Source organism: Saimiri boliviensis, chromosome 11, assembly GCF_048565385.1.
Source record: "Saimiri boliviensis isolate mSaiBol1 chromosome 11, mSaiBol1.pri, whole genome shotgun sequence".
In the NCBI taxonomy this organism is placed as follows: Eukaryota; Metazoa; Chordata; class Mammalia; order Primates; family Cebidae; genus Saimiri; species Saimiri boliviensis.
In genome coordinates this window covers 45,058,454-45,076,451 of record NC_133459.1, presented here as the reverse complement: position 1 = coordinate 45,076,451, position 17,998 = coordinate 45,058,454, and the positions used below count along the sequence as shown (strand labels likewise).

General features: G+C 46.2%; 1 protein-coding gene across 4 annotated transcripts in view; it reads right to left on the bottom strand.

Moving 5' to 3' along the window:
• RAD54L (RAD54 like) overlaps positions 1 to 17,998 on the bottom strand; it is a 35,272-nt gene that overhangs the window by 1,086 nt on the left and 16,188 nt on the right. For 3 of the 4 annotated variants that reach the window (XM_074380750.1, XM_003936883.4, XM_074380752.1), the window contains 8 exons: positions 10,487 to 10,637; positions 6,398 to 6,524; positions 4,478 to 4,552; positions 4,212 to 4,342; positions 3,556 to 3,666; positions 3,275 to 3,398; positions 2,821 to 2,899; positions 2,321 to 2,500 (listed from right to left, as the gene is read on the bottom strand). In XM_074380750.1, the coding sequence (XP_074236851.1) occupies positions 2,321 to 2,500; positions 2,821 to 2,899; positions 3,275 to 3,398; positions 3,556 to 3,666; positions 4,212 to 4,342; positions 4,478 to 4,552; positions 6,398 to 6,524; positions 10,487 to 10,637 (978 nt within the window). The remainder of the gene's footprint in view (positions 1 to 2,320; positions 2,501 to 2,820; positions 2,900 to 3,274; positions 3,399 to 3,555; positions 3,667 to 4,211; positions 4,343 to 4,477; positions 4,553 to 6,397; positions 6,525 to 10,486; positions 10,638 to 17,998) is intronic. The other variant, XM_074380751.1, reaches the window with a different exon arrangement.

Here is a 17,998-nt window from a genome sequence, read left to right as displayed (position 1 = left end):
ATTTAAACAGTTGATACAGTGAAAGAAATCTGTACAGGATAACTAGGAGCCCATAAGGATGGTAGAGTAGAAGTCTTGAAAACTTGAAATTCTATCCTTGAGCTCAATGTAGAAAATGAATAGATGGTTTGTAAGAAAAGACAGAAGGAAGGCCAGGCGCAGTGGCTCACGCCTGTAATCGCAGCACTTTGGGAGGCCGAGGTGGGTGGATCACGAGGTCAAGAGATCGAGACTATCCTGGTCAACATGGTAAAACCCCGTCTCTACTAAAAATACAAAAAGTTAGCTGGGCATGGTGGCGCGTGCCTGTAATCCCAGCTACTCAGGAGGCTGAGGCAGGAGAATTGCTTGAACCCAGGAGGCGGAGGTTGCGGTGAGCCGAGATCGTGCCATTGCACTCCAGCCTGGGTAAAAAGAGCGAAACTCCGTCTCAAAAAAAAAAAAAAAGATCCAGGTATGGAGGCACACATCTGTAGCCCCAGCTACTCAGAGGGCTGAGGTGGGAGCTTGAAGCTGCAGTGAGCCGTGATCATGCCTCTGTACTCCAGCTTAGGTAACAGAACAAAACTGTCTCAATCATGATACTTCTAAAGCGCCCATTAGAAATCTAAGTGAAGCCGGGCGCGGTGGCTCAAGCCTGTAATCCCAGCACTTTGGGAGGCCGAGGTGGGTGGATCACGAGGTCAAGAGATCGAGACCATCCTGGTCAACTTGGTGAAACCCCGTCTCTACTAAAAATACAAAAAATAAGCTGGGCATGGTGGCGCGTGCCTGTAATCCCAGCTACTCAGGAGGCTGAGGCAGGAGAATTGCCTGAACCCGGGAAGCGGAGGTTGCGGTGAGCCAAGATCACGCCATTGCACTCCAGCCTGGGTAACAAGAGCGAAACTCTGTCTCAAAAAAAAAAGAAATCTAAGTGAAAATGTAAATTAAGTGATAGAAATAGAGGTTTAGAGCTCAGGTAAGAGATCTGGGTTAAAATTTTATAGTTAAGAGATTTGCCAGTATAACAAGTGTGTACAATCAGAGAGGTGGAAGAATCGGAGTAGAGTTTCCAAAGACAAGAGAAAAAAAAATTTTTTTTTTTTTTTGAGATAGGATCCTGTTCTGTCACCCAGGCTAGAGTGGCACAATCCTAACTCACTACAGCCTCAAACTCCTGGCTTCAAGTGATCCTCCCACACCTGTCATAGAAGAGCATTTTAAGGGATTATTAGTCAACAGTGTGAGATACACAAAGAGGAAATGTCAGTAGCCTCCTGTTCTGGCAATTAGGAAGTCAGTAGTATATTTGAAGGTAGGTTCAGTGGTATAAGAAGTCTGACAAATTAGCAGAAAGATGAGTTGGGTAGGAAATTTGAGAGAAATGGTAGATGTTGAAATGGTCGAAGGAAATGAAATACGGCCCACCTCAAAAAAGACAACATGAATTTATGGTAGTACCAGCCTGTAAAAGCAATGTAGCTGGTGTAGAAGCTAAAAACAGCTCAAATAATCCAACTGGAACAGGTACTGGGAAAAGAGTAGCTGAAAGGATGCACAGTAAGGGCTGGGCTAAATAAAGGAAGTCAAGCCAGATGAGTGGGAGAGTGGGAAGAGGAGACACTGCAGGAACATTAGGCTGAAGCAGATACAGCAGGTATGTGAAAGCTAGGAGGACAAGAAGTCAGAGTAGAATGACAGTTATTAAAGTTTTGGGTACTAACAAGTTCTACAGTGTGACCTTAGGAATAATTAGATGCAGGGGAGTTGAGATGAGGTCAAGGAAATATGAAGGTCAGAGTGCCGGATAACCACATGGTCCTTGATATCAGCCAGTCTGATTGCTGGATTTGGGAACGGAATGATGGCTGAGCTGGTGTCCAAAGTCATCAACGAATTAGGAATATAGCAGAGGATAGAGGATTGCAGCAAGGAAGAAAAGAGGGTAGTCAAGTCCAACGACATAAGCTTCAAGAGAGGAACTGTGGGATGGATGGTCTGAAGTAAATAATTGATAACATGGAGAATGCAAATAGGACAGGGGATGAGAGAAGACTACAAGGCCAGTGACACAGCAGAAATCAGGTATGACGGAAGCAGGTATGCTGTGAAAAGGATGTACTGAACACGTGTCCAGATGGCACAGTAAGAATGATTTGAGGGAATGGGGCGCAGAGAAGGGGAGGGAGAACAGAAGAATAACAGACTCACTTCTGGGCCCATAGCTTGGCTACTGCTAGAGGCAGAAAGGCCAAAGAGAGGCACTAAGAAACAAGAATGGTCCTGAAAGTCTTGTTCCATGACCCACCCCTACTATGACTATTATCACTATCCTTACAGACAGTAGGCGGTAGATATAGCAAGTCTTCTTTTGACCATCTCGCCAGACCCGGGCCATGGCTTGTTCATCATTGGCTGGGTTCCAGTCAGGGTCAAACATGACCAGTCGGTTAGCCCCAATGAGATTGAGGCCACAGCCCCCAGCTTTGCTGCTCAGCATGAAGACAAAGTCAGGGCTCTGGAAAGAGAGGAAACAGGAGAAAAGGAACCTCTTATAACCTAAACTGGGATCCTCAGCCCAACCAGCTCCTCTCGATGCCTCTATACTACTCAGTACCAGTTGTGAAAACCACCAGTTTGTCTGCTTACCAGCTAATTTCCGAACCCACAAAGTCAGTTTCCAGCCCAGCCCATCACCAACCAGCCAAACCCTACTATATCCACTGGGGGGTGGCGGGGGGGGGTTCGGAATCAAGGTAACCCCTTATAGCTTCTCTATCCATCCTTAATTCTGATGATACTGCATTGGTGGTGTGGGGACAGGTGATGTGCATTTACCGATGGACTATTGAAGCGTTCTACAACCTTGGCTCGCTTCTTAATGGACATTGTGCCATCCAGGCGGACATATAAGTACCTGAAGGGAGATCCGAGACCCAAGAAAACAAATCTTCAGTGATTAGGGGGAAAAAAAAATTTTAAATAAAAATTTTTTTAAAAAGACCCAAGAAGAAAGCAGAGCCTCTTGGAGCCAGAGCTACTGTAGGGACTGCTTGAGGCTCTAAACTCTCAAAGGCAGGGACAGGGAGCTAGAGACGAGGAATGTGTCCTAAGGGAATACCCAAGGGACTAGGGGATCTTGTACTTGGAGAGAGATCTGGGGCCATCGCAGCAATAAGGGAAGATATCTTCAGGGAAATCCTTTATGTGCCCACATCCACAAATCAGAACTAGAGGGGAAGTCGGGGAGGGATACATCCCCCTTTGGCATCCTGGTTAGACTCTTCCCTACCTTCGGGCCCGGCACAGCTTCTCAAAGAGATCCAAAGTCTGGGTGTAATTCGACACCAGCACTACTTTGTCACTGCTACGGCTTCGGGTCACTGCCAGAATGTAATCGAGGACCAGCATCTTACCTGGGAAGAACAGCAACCAACAGTCCCCTACTGGCTATTGCAATGGCCCAGGGTTCTTACTCTTGATACCCTGCCTCGAAACAGGACAGTCCTAGCATAAAGACGATCTCCCATCCTCCATCTAGAGAAGCCCAAAAACTGGTAGGTAAAGGGTCACCTGACAGCTGGGGCTCCAGGGCCTTAGAGCTGTAACCAGGAGGGAAGAGGTCCAAGGCACCCTCAAAGCCATCCTCCTGTTCCACACACTTATCATAGATTAGAGCTGGATCTGGGGGAAAACAAGAAAATCCAGTTACTTTGCTTTCTGAAGTTTCTACTTCAATGTTCACTAGAGCTCTCTTTAGAAGCCTGCCCCAGAAAGCCTTCTTCAACATCAGACTTGTTTGATCTTCATCCTACCAAATTCCAACAGGATACAGTCAGTGCCATGTGGGATGACGGATGGACAGTCTCATCACTAGTATGTCCTCCCAACAAGAAGGGAGCTATAACAGAGCAGGCAAGGTTTCTTTGTTGTTTTTCCTCCTGCCCAACACTGTATATGAGCATGGGTACATGCAAGCACTCACAAACAGTTGACATATCCCAGGTCATCAAGCACGGGCTGGACAGAAGATGAACTCAATTTCCCAAAGCAAAGAGTCTGGTAAACAGAGTCCACAGTGCAGGGTTCATGTCTTGGGTAGGGTTGAAATCACATGTGGCCTCTATGAGGATGACCCTGGACAAGTTTTAGAGTCACCAGGCCACTACAGGAACATACCCTTCCTTGCTCACTCTCACAGAGGTGACCAGGACACAAGCTCAACTCACGATTACAAAGCTTCTTTAGCGAGGTGATAGAAGAAAGGGAAGACACACTCATCTTGCCCTCATGCAATTCTTCTGCTGGCTTTGCTTGTCTCAGAAACCTCTTATATAACTCAGTCTGAAGGGGTGTCAGCCTGAAAAAGGCAGTTAGGTCAGTGGAAAAAGCTAGACCATGCTCCTACCCTCTGAAAACACCTTGAGAGCCCAGCCATGCTTCAGGAGCTGGGCTTTGACCCACTCACTTCACATCTTTGAGTTGAGTTCAGTACCTACAACAAACGACCTGCTCAATCTTCACAGGCAGATATTTAGAAAGGATATCAGATGTCCTCCTTATCAGGCATCTAGAGAAAACAGGAAAAAAAGGCAAGAGGCTGATAAAATTGCTGTGCTAAGTACTGGAATCAAAGCTACCACCCAAAGGACCAAGACTAGCTATCTTTTACAGTATCAAATGTCAGAGACTTGGCCAGGCCTGGTGGCTAATGCCTGTAATCCCAGCACTTTGGGAGGCTGAGGCAGCCAGATAACCTGAGGTCAGGAGTTCAAAACCAGCCTGGCCAACCTGGGGAAATCCTGTCTCTACTAAAAATGCAAAAATTAGCCAGGCATGCTGGCAGGTCTCTATAAACCTGGCTACTCAGGAGGCTGAGGCAGGAGAATCACTTGAACCCAGCAGGCAGAGGTTGTAGTTAGCCGAGATCACACCATTGCATTCCAGCCTGGGCAACAAGAGCGATACTCCGTCTCAAAAAACAAAGAATGTCAGAGACTCATCAGACCTATGTCAAACGTTTGTATCAGGGTTTCAGTTGTGGGAACAGAAACCTTCCAAACGTGCTAGCTTAGACAGACAGCAGCTTCTCTTCCTCTTCAATAGGTTGCCTAGTCTTCAAGAAAAGACTGAGGCTTCCCATTGAGACAGAACACTAACAAGAAAAGCAGGCTGCAAACTACAAAGTCCTTGAGGGAGTTTCTGCTTGCATTTGTCCAAATGCCCGCTGCCACATGGCCCCAGGCTAAATGAAATTAAGCATAGACCGCCTGGGAAGACCAGGAAAGACAGGAATCAGGCACCTAAGAAGCAGATCTTAAGAAAACACCAATTCTTCTTCCTACCATCTGAATTTTTTATTTTTGAGAGTCTCGCTCTGTCACCCAGGCTGGGGTGCAGTGGCTCATCTAAGCTCACTGCAACCTTCGCCTGAAACTCCTTATCTCAAGTGACTCACCCGCCTCAGCTTCCTAAAGTCCTGGGATCATAGACATGAGCCACCATGCCCGGCCTCCTATCTAAAATTGGTAGGGAGAGGTAGCTGGGTAGTCAGGCAGTTGTTGAGAATGGCAGGAGAACTCTTTAGAATGTAACCTGTCAAGTGTGCATACCACCTCTGAACAAAGGAGTCCAGAATGTGCCTTCCCCTTGGGTTATGTAACTCCCATGAAAAAATAAGCCCTCTGGCTGGGCGCGGTGGCTCGCACCTATAATCCCAGCACTTTGGGAGGCCAAGGCGGGCAGATCACAAGGTCAGGATTTCAAGATCAGCCTGGGTAACATGTTGAAACCCCATCTTTACTAAAAAAACAAAAATTAGCTGGGCATGGTGGTAGGCGCCTGTAGTCCCAGCTACTCCAGAGGCTTGAGGCAAGAGAATTGCTTGAACCCAGAAGGCGGAGGTTGTAGTGAGCCGAGATCACACCACTGTATTCCAGCCTGGGAGACAGAGCAAGACTCCACCTCAAAAAAAAAAAAAAACAAACAACAACAAAAACTCCTCTTAGCCTGGGAGCCACAACCATCTTTCAGATATTCTACCTGTCACAGAATGACTATGGGCCCTGGGAAAAGCCTAATGCTTCAAGTCTGAGACCAAACTGACAGGAAGCTTCTGAAATACTAGTAATGCTCCGAAGTATACTTTGCTCAAGAAGTTCAGCAGCATCAGAGAAGAGCTTCCTCAGCAGGTTGGTAAACAGACCAAAACCATACCACTGAGCCTAGGTCAGAAAGCAAGCAGGCACATGGCTTCCAAGACTCCTTCGTTTATTCAGTAGCCATGGTTAGGACACAGATCCCACTCCCTTTCTAGAATCCCAGCCTTTGAGGGCTCTAGATAAGCAAATTCCCCAAAGGATTGGCCACAGATGGTTTGGGAGGCAATTCTAATGACTTAGCTTGAGGTCATTACCTATTCACAATGCTGGTGAGCTCCCGCAGTCGCTCCTCTCCTAGCTGCCTGTCTGCCTCACTAGCAGCAGCGTCTCGACCCTTCAAAATTGGCAATTCAAAATGCTTCTTGAATTCTTGGGCAGTCCCTAAACACAGGAGAGAGGGAAAACGGAAGAATGTTGGAAAGGAATGATTTTCCCATGGCCAGTGATGGAAGGCTACCTTCTCACAAACCAGCCTTTCTACCAAGAGAAAAGCTAACCAAAATATAGGCCAATTTCTGTTTAACAGATCAGAGAGGTTATCAAAGCAGTGAAGACTTGAAAGGCCAAATAGTGAGATGATAGATTAAAATCCAAATATATAATTACTTAAAATGGATTGAAACGACAAACATGGCCAGAGTGATTTTTTTTTTTTCAAGACAGAGTCTTGCTCTGTCACCAAGGCTGTAGTGCAGTAGCACGATCTCGGCTCACTGCAACCTCCATCTCCTGGATTCAAGAAGTTCTCCTGCCTTAGCCTCCTGAGTAGCTGGGATTACTGGTGCCTGCCTCCATGCTCGGCTAATTTTTGTATTTTTAGTAGAGATGGGGTTTTACTATGTTGGCCAGGTTGGTCTCAAACTCCTGACCTCAAGATCCACCCACTTTGGCCTCCCAGAGTGCTGGGTTTACAGGCTTAAGCCAATGCACCCAGCTGATTCTCTTTTTTTTTTTTTGACAGGGTTCTTTCCCTGTCACCCAGGCTGGAGTGCAGTGGGGCAATCATGCTCACCACAGCCTCAACCTTCCAAGAAGCTGGGACTATAGGTGCATCCCACCACATTCAGCTAACTTTTGTATTTTTTTGTAGAGATGAGGTTTTGTCATGTTTCCCAGGCTAGTCTTGAACTCCTGGGCTCAAGGTACCCTCCTGCCTTGGCCTCCCAAAATGCTGGGATTACAGTTGTGAGCCACTGTACCCGGCCACATTGAGATAAATTAAAAATAACCTATAGGAGTTCGAGACCAGCCTGGCCAACATGGTGAAACCCCATTTCTACTAAAGATACAAAAAATTAGCCAGGCATGGTAGCTCCTGTAATTTCAGCTACTTGGGAGGCTGAGGCAGGAGAATCACTTGAACCCGGGAGGCAGAGGTTGCAGTAGCCGAGATCACGCCATTGCACTCCAGCCAGGGAGACAGGGCGAAACACCATCTCAAAAAATAAATAAATAAATAAATAAAAATAAAGATGACCTGCCGGGCGCGGTGGCTCAAGCCTGTAATCCCAGCACTTTGGGAGGCCGAGGCGGGTGGATCACGAGGTCGAGAGATCGAGACCATCCTGGTCAACATGGTGAAACCCCGTCTCTACTAAAAGTGCAAAAAATTAGCCGGGCATGGTGGCACGTGCCTGTAATCCCAGCTACTCAGGAGGCTGAGGCAGGAGAATTGCCTGAGCCCAGGAGGCGGAGGTTGCGGTGAGCCGAGATCGCGCCATTGCACTCCAGCCTGGGTAACAAGGGCGAAACTCCGTCTCAAAAAAAAAAATAAAATAAAATAAAATAAAGATGACCTAAACAAGTTGAGAGACAGATCATATTAATATATTGGAAGGTTCCTTATTATAAAATTGAAAAATCTTCCAGAATTTATCTATAGATTCAATACAGCCCCACTGAAATCCAATTAGGGTTTTTTTTTTGCGGTATGGCAGGCAGTAAGGGCATAAACTGAAAAGTTGATTCTGAAATCTACATGAGAATGCAAAGGGTCAAGAATAGCTAGGACAATGTTAAAGAATAAGAATACAGTTGGAGGCTGGGCAGATTGCTTGAGCTCAAGAGTTCAAGACCAGCCTGGGCAACATGGCAAAACCCCACCTCTACCCAAAATACAAAAATTAGCCAAGCATGATGGTGTACACCTGTTGTCCCAGCTATTCAGAAGGCTGAGGCAAGAGGATCACTAGAGCCTGGAAGCTGAAGCTGAGTGAGCCATGATCTCACCACTGCATTCCGGCCTGGGTGACAAAGCAAGACCCTGCGTCAAAGTTTTAAATAAATAAATAAATAAATAAATAAATAAGTGTGTGTGTGTGTGTGTGTGTGTGTGTGTGTGTGTGTGTATAGTTAGAATATTTACCCTAATGGATATCAAGACTTATTAAGCCACAGTAAATAAAGCAGAGAAGTACTGACACAAGGAGACAAACAGACCAGAGGAATAGAATAGAGACCATAAATATAGCAACACATGTATGAACATCTGATTTATGAAGAAGGTAGCACTGCAAAGCAATGGGGAAAGAACAGTCTTTTCAATATATAATGCTGGCTGAACCAGATACCCAAACGGAAAAAGATGGAGGCCAGGCACAGGGTTTCATGCCTGTAATTAGAGTAGTTCGGGAGGCTGACACAAGAGAATCATTTGAGCTCAGGAATTCAAGACCAGCCTGAGGAACATAGTGAGACCCCATCTCTACAGTTAGCCAAGGGTGGTGGCGTGTACCTGTAGTCCCAGCTACTCAGGAGGCTGAGGTGGGAGGATTGCTTGAGCCCAGGAAGTTGAGGCTGCAGTGAGCTATGACTGCAACACTGTACTCCAGCCTGGGCAACAGAGACCCTGTCTCAACAAACAAAACAAAACCAGCAAATAAATTCTAGTGTACTCATAACATGAAATATATGCAATTATGAAAATGAACAAACTACTGCTACACATAATGTGAACAAACTTTATAAACATAATGTTGAACAAAAGAAACCAGATGTAAAAGGATTTTTACTGTATGATTTCATTTATATAAATTCAAAAATAGGCAAAACCAACCTATAGTGACAGGAAAGAGTTTTCTTCTGGAGTGAAAAGGAGAGGGCAGAGATTAGAAAAGGGGCTGCTGAGACAGTGTTAGTAATTGATCTGATGGTGGTTATACAAGTGTGTTTACTTGGTCATAATCATGCCACTCAGCAGGTTCTCTGCCTAAAGTGATTTCTCTTGAGCACTGCCAAGTTGGAGTGGCACTAATGCACCCTTTCACAAGTATATGTGTGGTTGCCAGGGTATGTGGGGGAGGAATGAGGAGTTTTTTTTTTTTTTTTTTTTTTTTTTTTGACGCGGAGTTTCGCTCTTGTTACCCAGGCTGGAGTGCAATGGCGCGATCTCGGCTCACCGCAACCTCCGCCTCCTGGGTTCAGGCAATTCTCCTGCCTCAGCCTCCTGAGTAGCTGGGATTACAGGCATGCGCCACCATGCCCAGCTAATTTTTTGTATTTTTAGTAGAGACGGGGTTTCACCATGTTGACCAGGATGGTCTCGATCTCTTGACCTCGTGATCCACCCGCCTCGGCCTCCCAAAGTGCTGGGATTACAGGCTTGAGCCACCGCGCCCGGCCGAGGAGTTTTTATTATTACTTTAGAGACAGGGCCTTGCTCTTCTGGCCAGGCTAGAGTGCAGTGGCATGATCACAGCCTCCTAAGTAGCTAGGAGCACCAGCACACACCACCACACTCAGCTAATTTTCTTATTTTGTAGAGATGAGGTCTCACTATGTTGCCCAGACTGGTCTTGAACTTCTGGCCTCAAGTGATCTTCCCACCTCAGCCTCCCAAAGCACTGGGAGGAGGGGAGAGGAGAGAAGTTACAGGGTAGATTTCCAGTTTAGCAAATAGGAAAAAAAATTTTGAAGATGGTTGCATAACACGAATGTACTTAATACCACTGAATTATTACATTTAAAAATGGTTAAAATGATTTTTTAAAAACACACATCTCCCCAAGACAGAGCTTGCTCTGAGGCCAAAGTTCCTGTAAGGGAGCTAGGATGTGAGGAGCAAAAATGCCTAGGAGTAATATTTCCACCCTCAGCTCATCATGACACCACATTCTGTAGAGCCCCTGCCACTTCTGCAAAGGAGAAATGGCTGACATGGGCTTTGCTGAGTTGCTCAGCAGATCCAAGGCCTCCAATGGCTTTGCTACTCCCTGACAAGAGAAGTCTTCCTACAAGAGTGCTTAATGACCCACATATAACTAGCATTCTCTTCTTTCTCTCCTCAGCTCCCAAAGACAAGGAAGGGCTCCTCTCTGATGTGGCAAACACAGCTAGATTCTTACCTAGGATGCCGGAATTAACAAAATGTACCAAGCTGAAATACTCAAGCAGATCATTCTGGATGGGAGTTCCAGAGATGAGCACCCGCCGGCTAGTGTTCAGGCTGTCCAGGGCTTGATAAGTCTGATTCTCAGAGTTCTTGAGCCTGTGTCCCTACAAAAGAATTCTTATTCAGAGTACAATATGACATTCCCTATATGGTAGCAAAGTTTCATGTAGACGGGAAAAGAGGAGTCAAAAAACATTCCAGGCCAGGCGCAGTGGCTCATGCTGGTTATCCCAGCACTTTAGGAGGCTGAAACGGGCGGATTACTTGAGCCTAGGAGTTCCAGACCAGCCTGGCCAACATAGTGAAACCCCATCTTTACAAAAAAACACAAAAATTAGCTGCGTGTAATCGCTTACACCCATAGCCCCAGCTACTTGAGAGGCTGAGGTGGGAGGATCGCTTGAGTCCAGGAGGCCAAGGCTGCAGTGAGCCATGAGTGCACTGCTGTACTACAGCCTGGGTGACATAGTGAGAAACTATCTCAACAACAAAAAAGATTACAGGCTCTAGGGACTTGGGAACTAGGCAGGGGGCAGCAAGAGAAAGGGTCCACCAATCTGACTATGGAGAATGTCAGGCTCAAAAGACAGACCTCCTGTTTCCAGACCAGTGCTATACCCATAAAGCAAAGATTCCCTTGGTTCCTTTCCATCCCTTTCCCTGCCCCAACCTCCAGAGCCTTGGCAGCCCACCTATACTCTTCAGAGATCATGTGGCCATGTGACAAACACATGCTTTCAGGGAGTCCTCCCTCCACATCAGCCTACCCAACTCAGAACTTTCTGAGCCAGACGTCTTCTGTGTTAGATTCCTGGCCTTGTTGGGCCGTCAGTGTTAAACGGACTTGGCCCCGTCTCCATGTCCAACCAGAATCCACGCAGCTAGCAAAGCTAGAGCTTCCCTCTGCTTCCTTTCACATCTCTTCCCTAATCCCTATTCTCCCTTTCCTGTCCCCGCATTCTCCCCACACCTCTATTACTTCTCTCTTTTAAGCCTTTTTCAAGGAAATCATAAAGGACCACCTTCCCTCTTTTTCCAAGAACTACATGGGCAAGATCAGGCCCATACCTTTTCTATATCCAGCCCCACACTGGGGAAGGCACACAAAACTCAACCACTAGTTAAGGAATCATCTATCAGTCTTGCTCCCTCAGGTCAGGCTTTAACAATGCAATTAAACACAGACCCTCCACTGACTCTCCCATCTATAGCATCAAGTCCAAGATCTTTTAAGCTCACTAGCTTAGCATTCAAAGCCCTTCTCAGTGAGGTCCCAGTGAACTTCTCTGGCACTCTCCAAGCTTGTTACAGTCCAGGAAGCCTGACCACCTCATCACTCCTGATGCTAGATTTCGTTATGTCTCTTTGCCCATGCCACTCCTCTGCCTAGAGCTCTTTTCCACAGGCAAGTTCCTCAGATGTCATCTCCTATGCAAAGCTTTCCTCAGTGACTCCAGGCTGCTGGTCTTTCTCACCTCTGTGCTCCTGTGGCACTATGTACATAATGGCTGCTACTATTTAATGAACCCATTTAATGTGGTAGGCACTGTACTAAGCAGTTTACCTGTATTATCTTCTGAGAATTCTCTTCCATCCACATAAATGGAAATTGTATTATCCATTTTAGAGATGAAGAAACTAAGATTCAGAAAGGTAAACAGTTACCCAAAATCATGCTGGTAGAAAGTAGCAGAACTGGGATTTGAACTCAGGTCTGTATGACTCACTGTACCACTCTGCTCTTAGCCACAATATATATAATAGAGTACTAATCACACTCTACTGTACTTTATCTTCTCAACTAGGCAGAGACTAGGATTTCTTGCTTTTTCTTTTTCTTTTTGTTTTAAGAGTCTCACTCTGTCGTCCCCAAGCTGGAGTGCAATGGCGTGATCTCAGCTCACTCCAACCTCCACCTCCTGGGTTCAAGTGATTCTCCTGCCTCAGCCTCCCAAGTGGCTAGGATTACAGATGCTCACCAACATGCCAGGCTAATTTTATATTTTTAGTAGAGATGAGGTTTCGCCAGTGTTGGCCAGGCTGGTCTCAAACTCCTGACCTCAGGTGATCCATCTGACTTGGCCTCCCTAAGTGCTAGGATTATAGGTATGAGCCACCACACCTGGCCAAGACTAGGATTTCTTTTCTTTTCTTTTCTTTTTTTTTTTTTTGAGACGGAGGCTTACTCTGTTGCCCAGGTTGGCATTCAGTGGCCTGATCTCAGCTCACTGCAACCTCCACCTCCCGCTTCAAGCAATTCTCCTGCCTTAGCCTCCCAAGCAGCTGGGACTACAGGTGCGTGCCACCACGCCCAGCTAATTTTTTGTATTGCAGTAGAGATGGGGTTTCACCATATTGGCCAGGCTGGTCTTGAACTCCTGACCTCGTAATCTACCCACCTTGGCCTCCCAAAGTGCTGGGATTACAGGCGTTGAGGCACCACTCCTGGCCAAGACTAGGATTTCTTAAGGCAGAGACTATGTCAGATTCACCTGTATAATTTCAGTGCATAGGACAAAGCTCAGTCAATGTTAGTTGAAGGAAAGAACTAATTAATGACCAATGTTGCTATTAAAGATTAAATAAACCAACGGGGCATAGTGGGTCACACCTATAATCCCAGCACTTTGGGAAGCTGAGGCAGGTGGATCACCTGAGGTCAGGAGTTTGAGTCCAGCCTGGCCAACATGATGAAACCCTGTCTCTATTAAAAATACAAAAATTAGAGCTGGGCGCGGTGGCTCAAGCCTGTAATCCCAGCACATTGGGAGGCCGAGGCGGGTGGATCACAAGGTCAAGAGATCGAGACCATCTTGGTCAACAAGGTGAAACCCCGTCTCTACTAAAAATACAAAAAATTAGCTGGGCATGGTGGTACGTGCCTGTAATCCCAGCTACTCAGGAGGCTGAGACAGAATTGCCTGAACCCAGGAGGCGGAGGTTGCGGTGAGCCGAGATCGTGCCATTGCACTCCAGCCTGGGTAACAAGAGTGAAACTCCGTCTCAAAAAGAAAAAAAAAAAAAAATACAAAAATTAGCCGGGTGTGGTGGCTCACGCCTGTAATCCCAGCACTTTGGGAGGCTGAGGTGGGCAGATCACCTGAGGTCAGAAGTCTGAGACCAGGCTGACCAATATGGTGAAACCCGATCTTTAAAAAAAAAAAAATTAAAAAAAAAAAAATAGCCGGGCGCGGTGGCTCAAGCCTGTAATCCCAGCACTTTGGGAGGCCGAGGCGGGTGGATCATGAGGTCCAGAGATTGAGACCATCCTGGTCAACATGGTGAAACCCCGTCTCTACTAAAAATACAAAAAATTAGCTGGGCATGGTGGCACATGCCTGTAATACCAGCTACTCAGGAGGCTGAGGCAGGAGGATTGCCTGAACCCAGGAGGCGGAGGTTGCGGTGAGCCGAGATCACGCCATTGCACTCCAGCCTGGGTGAGTAACAAGAGCGAAACTCCGTCTCAAATAAATAAATAAATAAATAAAAATAAATTTTAGAAATATATAAAAATTAGCTGGGTGTGGTGGCATGTGCCTGCCTCCCCAGTTCAAGTGATTATCGTGCCTCAGCTTCCCAAGTAGCTGGTATTAGAGGCATGTGCCACCATGACTGGCTAACTTTTGCATTTTTAGTAGAAACGGGGTTTCACCAAGTCAGCCAGGCTAGTATTGAAATCCTAACCCCAGGTGATCTGCCCACCTCAGCCTCCCAAAGTCCCAGGTTTACAGGTGTGAGCCACTGTGTTTGTCCTAGAAATTTAAAAAAAATTTTTTTTTTTTTTTTTTTTTTTGAGATGGAGTTTCGCTCTTGTTACCCAGGCTGGAGTGCAATGGCGCGATCTCGGCTCACCATAACCTCCACCTCCTGGGTTCAGGCAATTCTCCTGCCTCAGCCTCCTGAGTAGCTGGGATTACAGGCACATGCCACCATGCCCAGCTAATTTTTTGTATTTTTAGTAGAGACGGGGTTTCACCATGTTGACCAGGATGGTCTTGATCTCTTGACCTTGTGATCCACTCGCCTCAGCCTCTCAAAGTGCTGACTACAGGCTTGAGCCACCGCGCCCGGCCAAAAAAAATATTAATTATTAGAGGCTCTAAGCACTAACCCAAAAAAAGGCCTTAGACTTCTGAACTGAAGAGGGAAATGAGACTTGAAAGTCAGAATCACCCAACACGTCCAGGGGAAATGGACACTAACAATTAGGTCCTCTAAACTGAAGCTCCCTGCATCATGAGATCTCCAGGGTCCGACACATAAAAGGCACTTAATAAATAACCCAACAAATGAAATGGGCTGCCACACTATCCTATCTGTCTCTGTAGAAGAGAAAGCCAACCCAGCTCCCTATTGCACCAGTCACTAAGGATCCACGTGGGTCTCAATGAGGAGCAGAGATACATCCCTTCCATACTCGAGTCAAGCTTCTTCCTACACCAAGCATCCAAAGGAAAAAGGGATAGAAAAAAGAGCCAGGACTTGGAATCTCACAGCTGCATTCACATTCCAGCTTACTATGTACTCGCAGGGCAAACCTGGGTAAGTCACCACACACTTCTCTGAGTTTGTCTCCAAATCTTTAAGACTGAGATGATGATGAGGTCAATCCCTCTGCTATTCATACACTTGTACAAAGTACTCTCATATATCCTCTCTTGATATGGATTATATCCCTTCTGAGTAGCCCCTGTGCCATCCACTCTATAGATGAAGAAAAAAATCTCAGAACAGTCTCATCTGTGTAAAGTCATGCTTGTAAGTGGCAAAGCCAAAGCTGATCCCATGTCTTTTGATTGAGGATCAAAGATTTTACACAGACAAGTTATTATAAAAAACTGTGTTCCAGCAAAAAGCATTAGCTAGGAGAAAGCCGCTGTGGGAGCTGAGAACGTGAAAGCCTGAAATGGCACCTTCCCTTTCCAGGGTCTAAAAAGGACAAACCCTCTCCCATCCTGGAGTCAGATGACTATCTTTTCAGGACTTTTGGTTCCTCAGATTTCTGACAGCTGACAGAATAAAGGGTAAACTAGTAGAAAGATAAACAGCCAAAGGGCTGTAGTGTGATAAGAGGCAGCCTCATCCCTGTGCCTTCCAGAGCCAACTCATAAAACATGACAGAGCGGGAAAGAAAAAAACACTGAAGAGTAGAAAAAGGCTGGGCACAGTGGCTCACATCTGTAATCCCAGCACTTTGGGAGGCTGAGGCCATGGATTACCTGAGGCCACGGATTACCTGGGGCCAGGAGTTCGAGACCAGCCTGGCCAACATGGTGAAACCCTCTCTACTAAAAATACAAAAATTAGCCAGAGTGGTAGCACATGCCTATAGTATCAGCTACTCCAGTGGTTGAGGCAGGATAATCACTTAAACCTAGGAGGCAGAGGTTGTGGTGAGCCAAGATCACATCACTGCACTCCGTCTGGGCAACAGAACAAGACTCTGCCTCAAAAAAAAAAAAAGTAGAAAAAAAATTTAGATCCTCCCTAATCCTCAAAGGCTCAACAGCTACAGGCTGCCTTTCTCTCCGACAATGCTCTGGCCTCTGGACCCGGCTCCTGGCACAGTCCCCCTCCACAGTGATGAAGCAGATGCCAGGGCCCTGAACCACAGGGCAGTAACATGCATACCTCACCTCAACCTGGTCAGTTCCTTACTCCTGCAAGGAAGTTGGGAGTTTGAAGACCAGCCAGACAATGAATGACTAGAAAATAGCTCACGACTAGAAAGCATGACACCCAAAAGTAAGCTTTTTTTCCCTCTGTCCCCTCTCTGAGGTTCCTCAGGCAACTGGCTAATCTATAGTACCCAGAGCTGAGCCTAGCCTGCCAACTGGTTGACAGATAGGTCCAAGTCTTTCAGCCACCTCTCCACTAGTACCTCAGGGGTATACAAAAGACCTTAACTCTCCCCAGGAGTTGCAAACAATGGCTGCAGCCTCAGGGCCACCAAGCTCACTGGGAAGTCTTGGAAAATTCTCTATAGTAGGAAGCTCCCAGCCACCCTCACTGCTTCCTAAGTACTAGCCTCTCTACTGCCACTCACACATACTAGAAAAGACCAGGAAGTAACTACTGCCACATTCCCTTAGTTCCAGAGAAAAGGAACTAGGAGTTGCCATAAACTACTATAAGGTGTATAGACTTTCTCATCTCTGCTTTTGTTCATGCAAGTACCCCCAACCTAGAATAACCACAAGGGCTTACATTTGCCAAGGCTTTATGACATACCAGGCACTGCGATAAGAGCTTTTTCTCAATCATTTCATTTAATCTTCACGATAATCCTATAAGGCAGATATTATCACCCCATTATACTGATGTAGAGACAGAGGTTCAGCTAGTAAAGTAACTTGATGAAGGTCACACTGCTGATAAGTGGCAGAGCCAGGATATGAATAAAGGTCTTTAGCACCTGTTCCCTGTGAAAGGAAAATAAAATCTCAGGCTAATCCTCAAAGACTCAATTATGCCAATGGGAAAAGTTAAGCTTGGGAACTAGTCATGCAAAAAACTGCCTTTCCTTTCATTCCTAAACAGACAGCCAGAGATAGAAGGCCATGTATCTCCCAGGTGGCCTCCCTCACTCTGACGATGTAAATGAACAGCTTATCGTTACAGGTAGGGGACAAAGACAAGACTACAAATCCTCCCTCCCAGACAAATGTACATTTGACTTCTTCCTCTACTCTTTATTTACTTAACCTTATGTAAAATGCAGATTTATTGAGCTGAATGTATAACTGACGGCTCCTCTTTCCTTCCTGCCTGCTCTTGCCGTGTGTGTGTGTGTGTGTTTTGAGACAGGGTTGTGTGTGTCTCTGTGTTATGAGACAGGGTTTCACTCCCATCACCCAGGCTGGAGCACAATGGCACAATCTCAGCTTACTTCCCGGGCTCAGCTGATTCTCCCACCTCAGCCTCCCAAGTAGCTGGGAATACAGGTACACCACCGGACCTGGCTAATTTTTTGTATCTTATTTTAGTAGAGGTGGGGTTTCACCATGTTGCCCAGGCCAGTCTTGAACTCCTGGGCTCAAGTGATCCACTCAACTCAGCCTCCCAAAGTGCTGGAATCACATTGTGCCCAACCCCACTTTAAATACTGAAGTCCTCAAAAACCTCTTTGGAAAAAACATAGGCTACAGATCCTACTGTAGCTTGTGTCTTTTCCCGAGAGCATCCTCAACATTGGCAAAATAAATCTAAATTGAGACTTGTCTCAGACACTTTCTGATTTATATCCTCTAAACACTGCTACCCATCCTTCAAGGTCCTTCTTTAGTCTAGGAATACTATCTGGAGGCAACAGAGTCAATTAGCCACAGCATCTCACTGTCCTTCAGAGTTCTAAGCATTGTTTAAGCCCTCTTTTGGCAGACAGTATCTTGTATCTTGGTATCACAGGCTCTTCTTGTCACTTGTCTCCAAGGCAGCATCCTGTCTTCAGCATTCTCCAGCG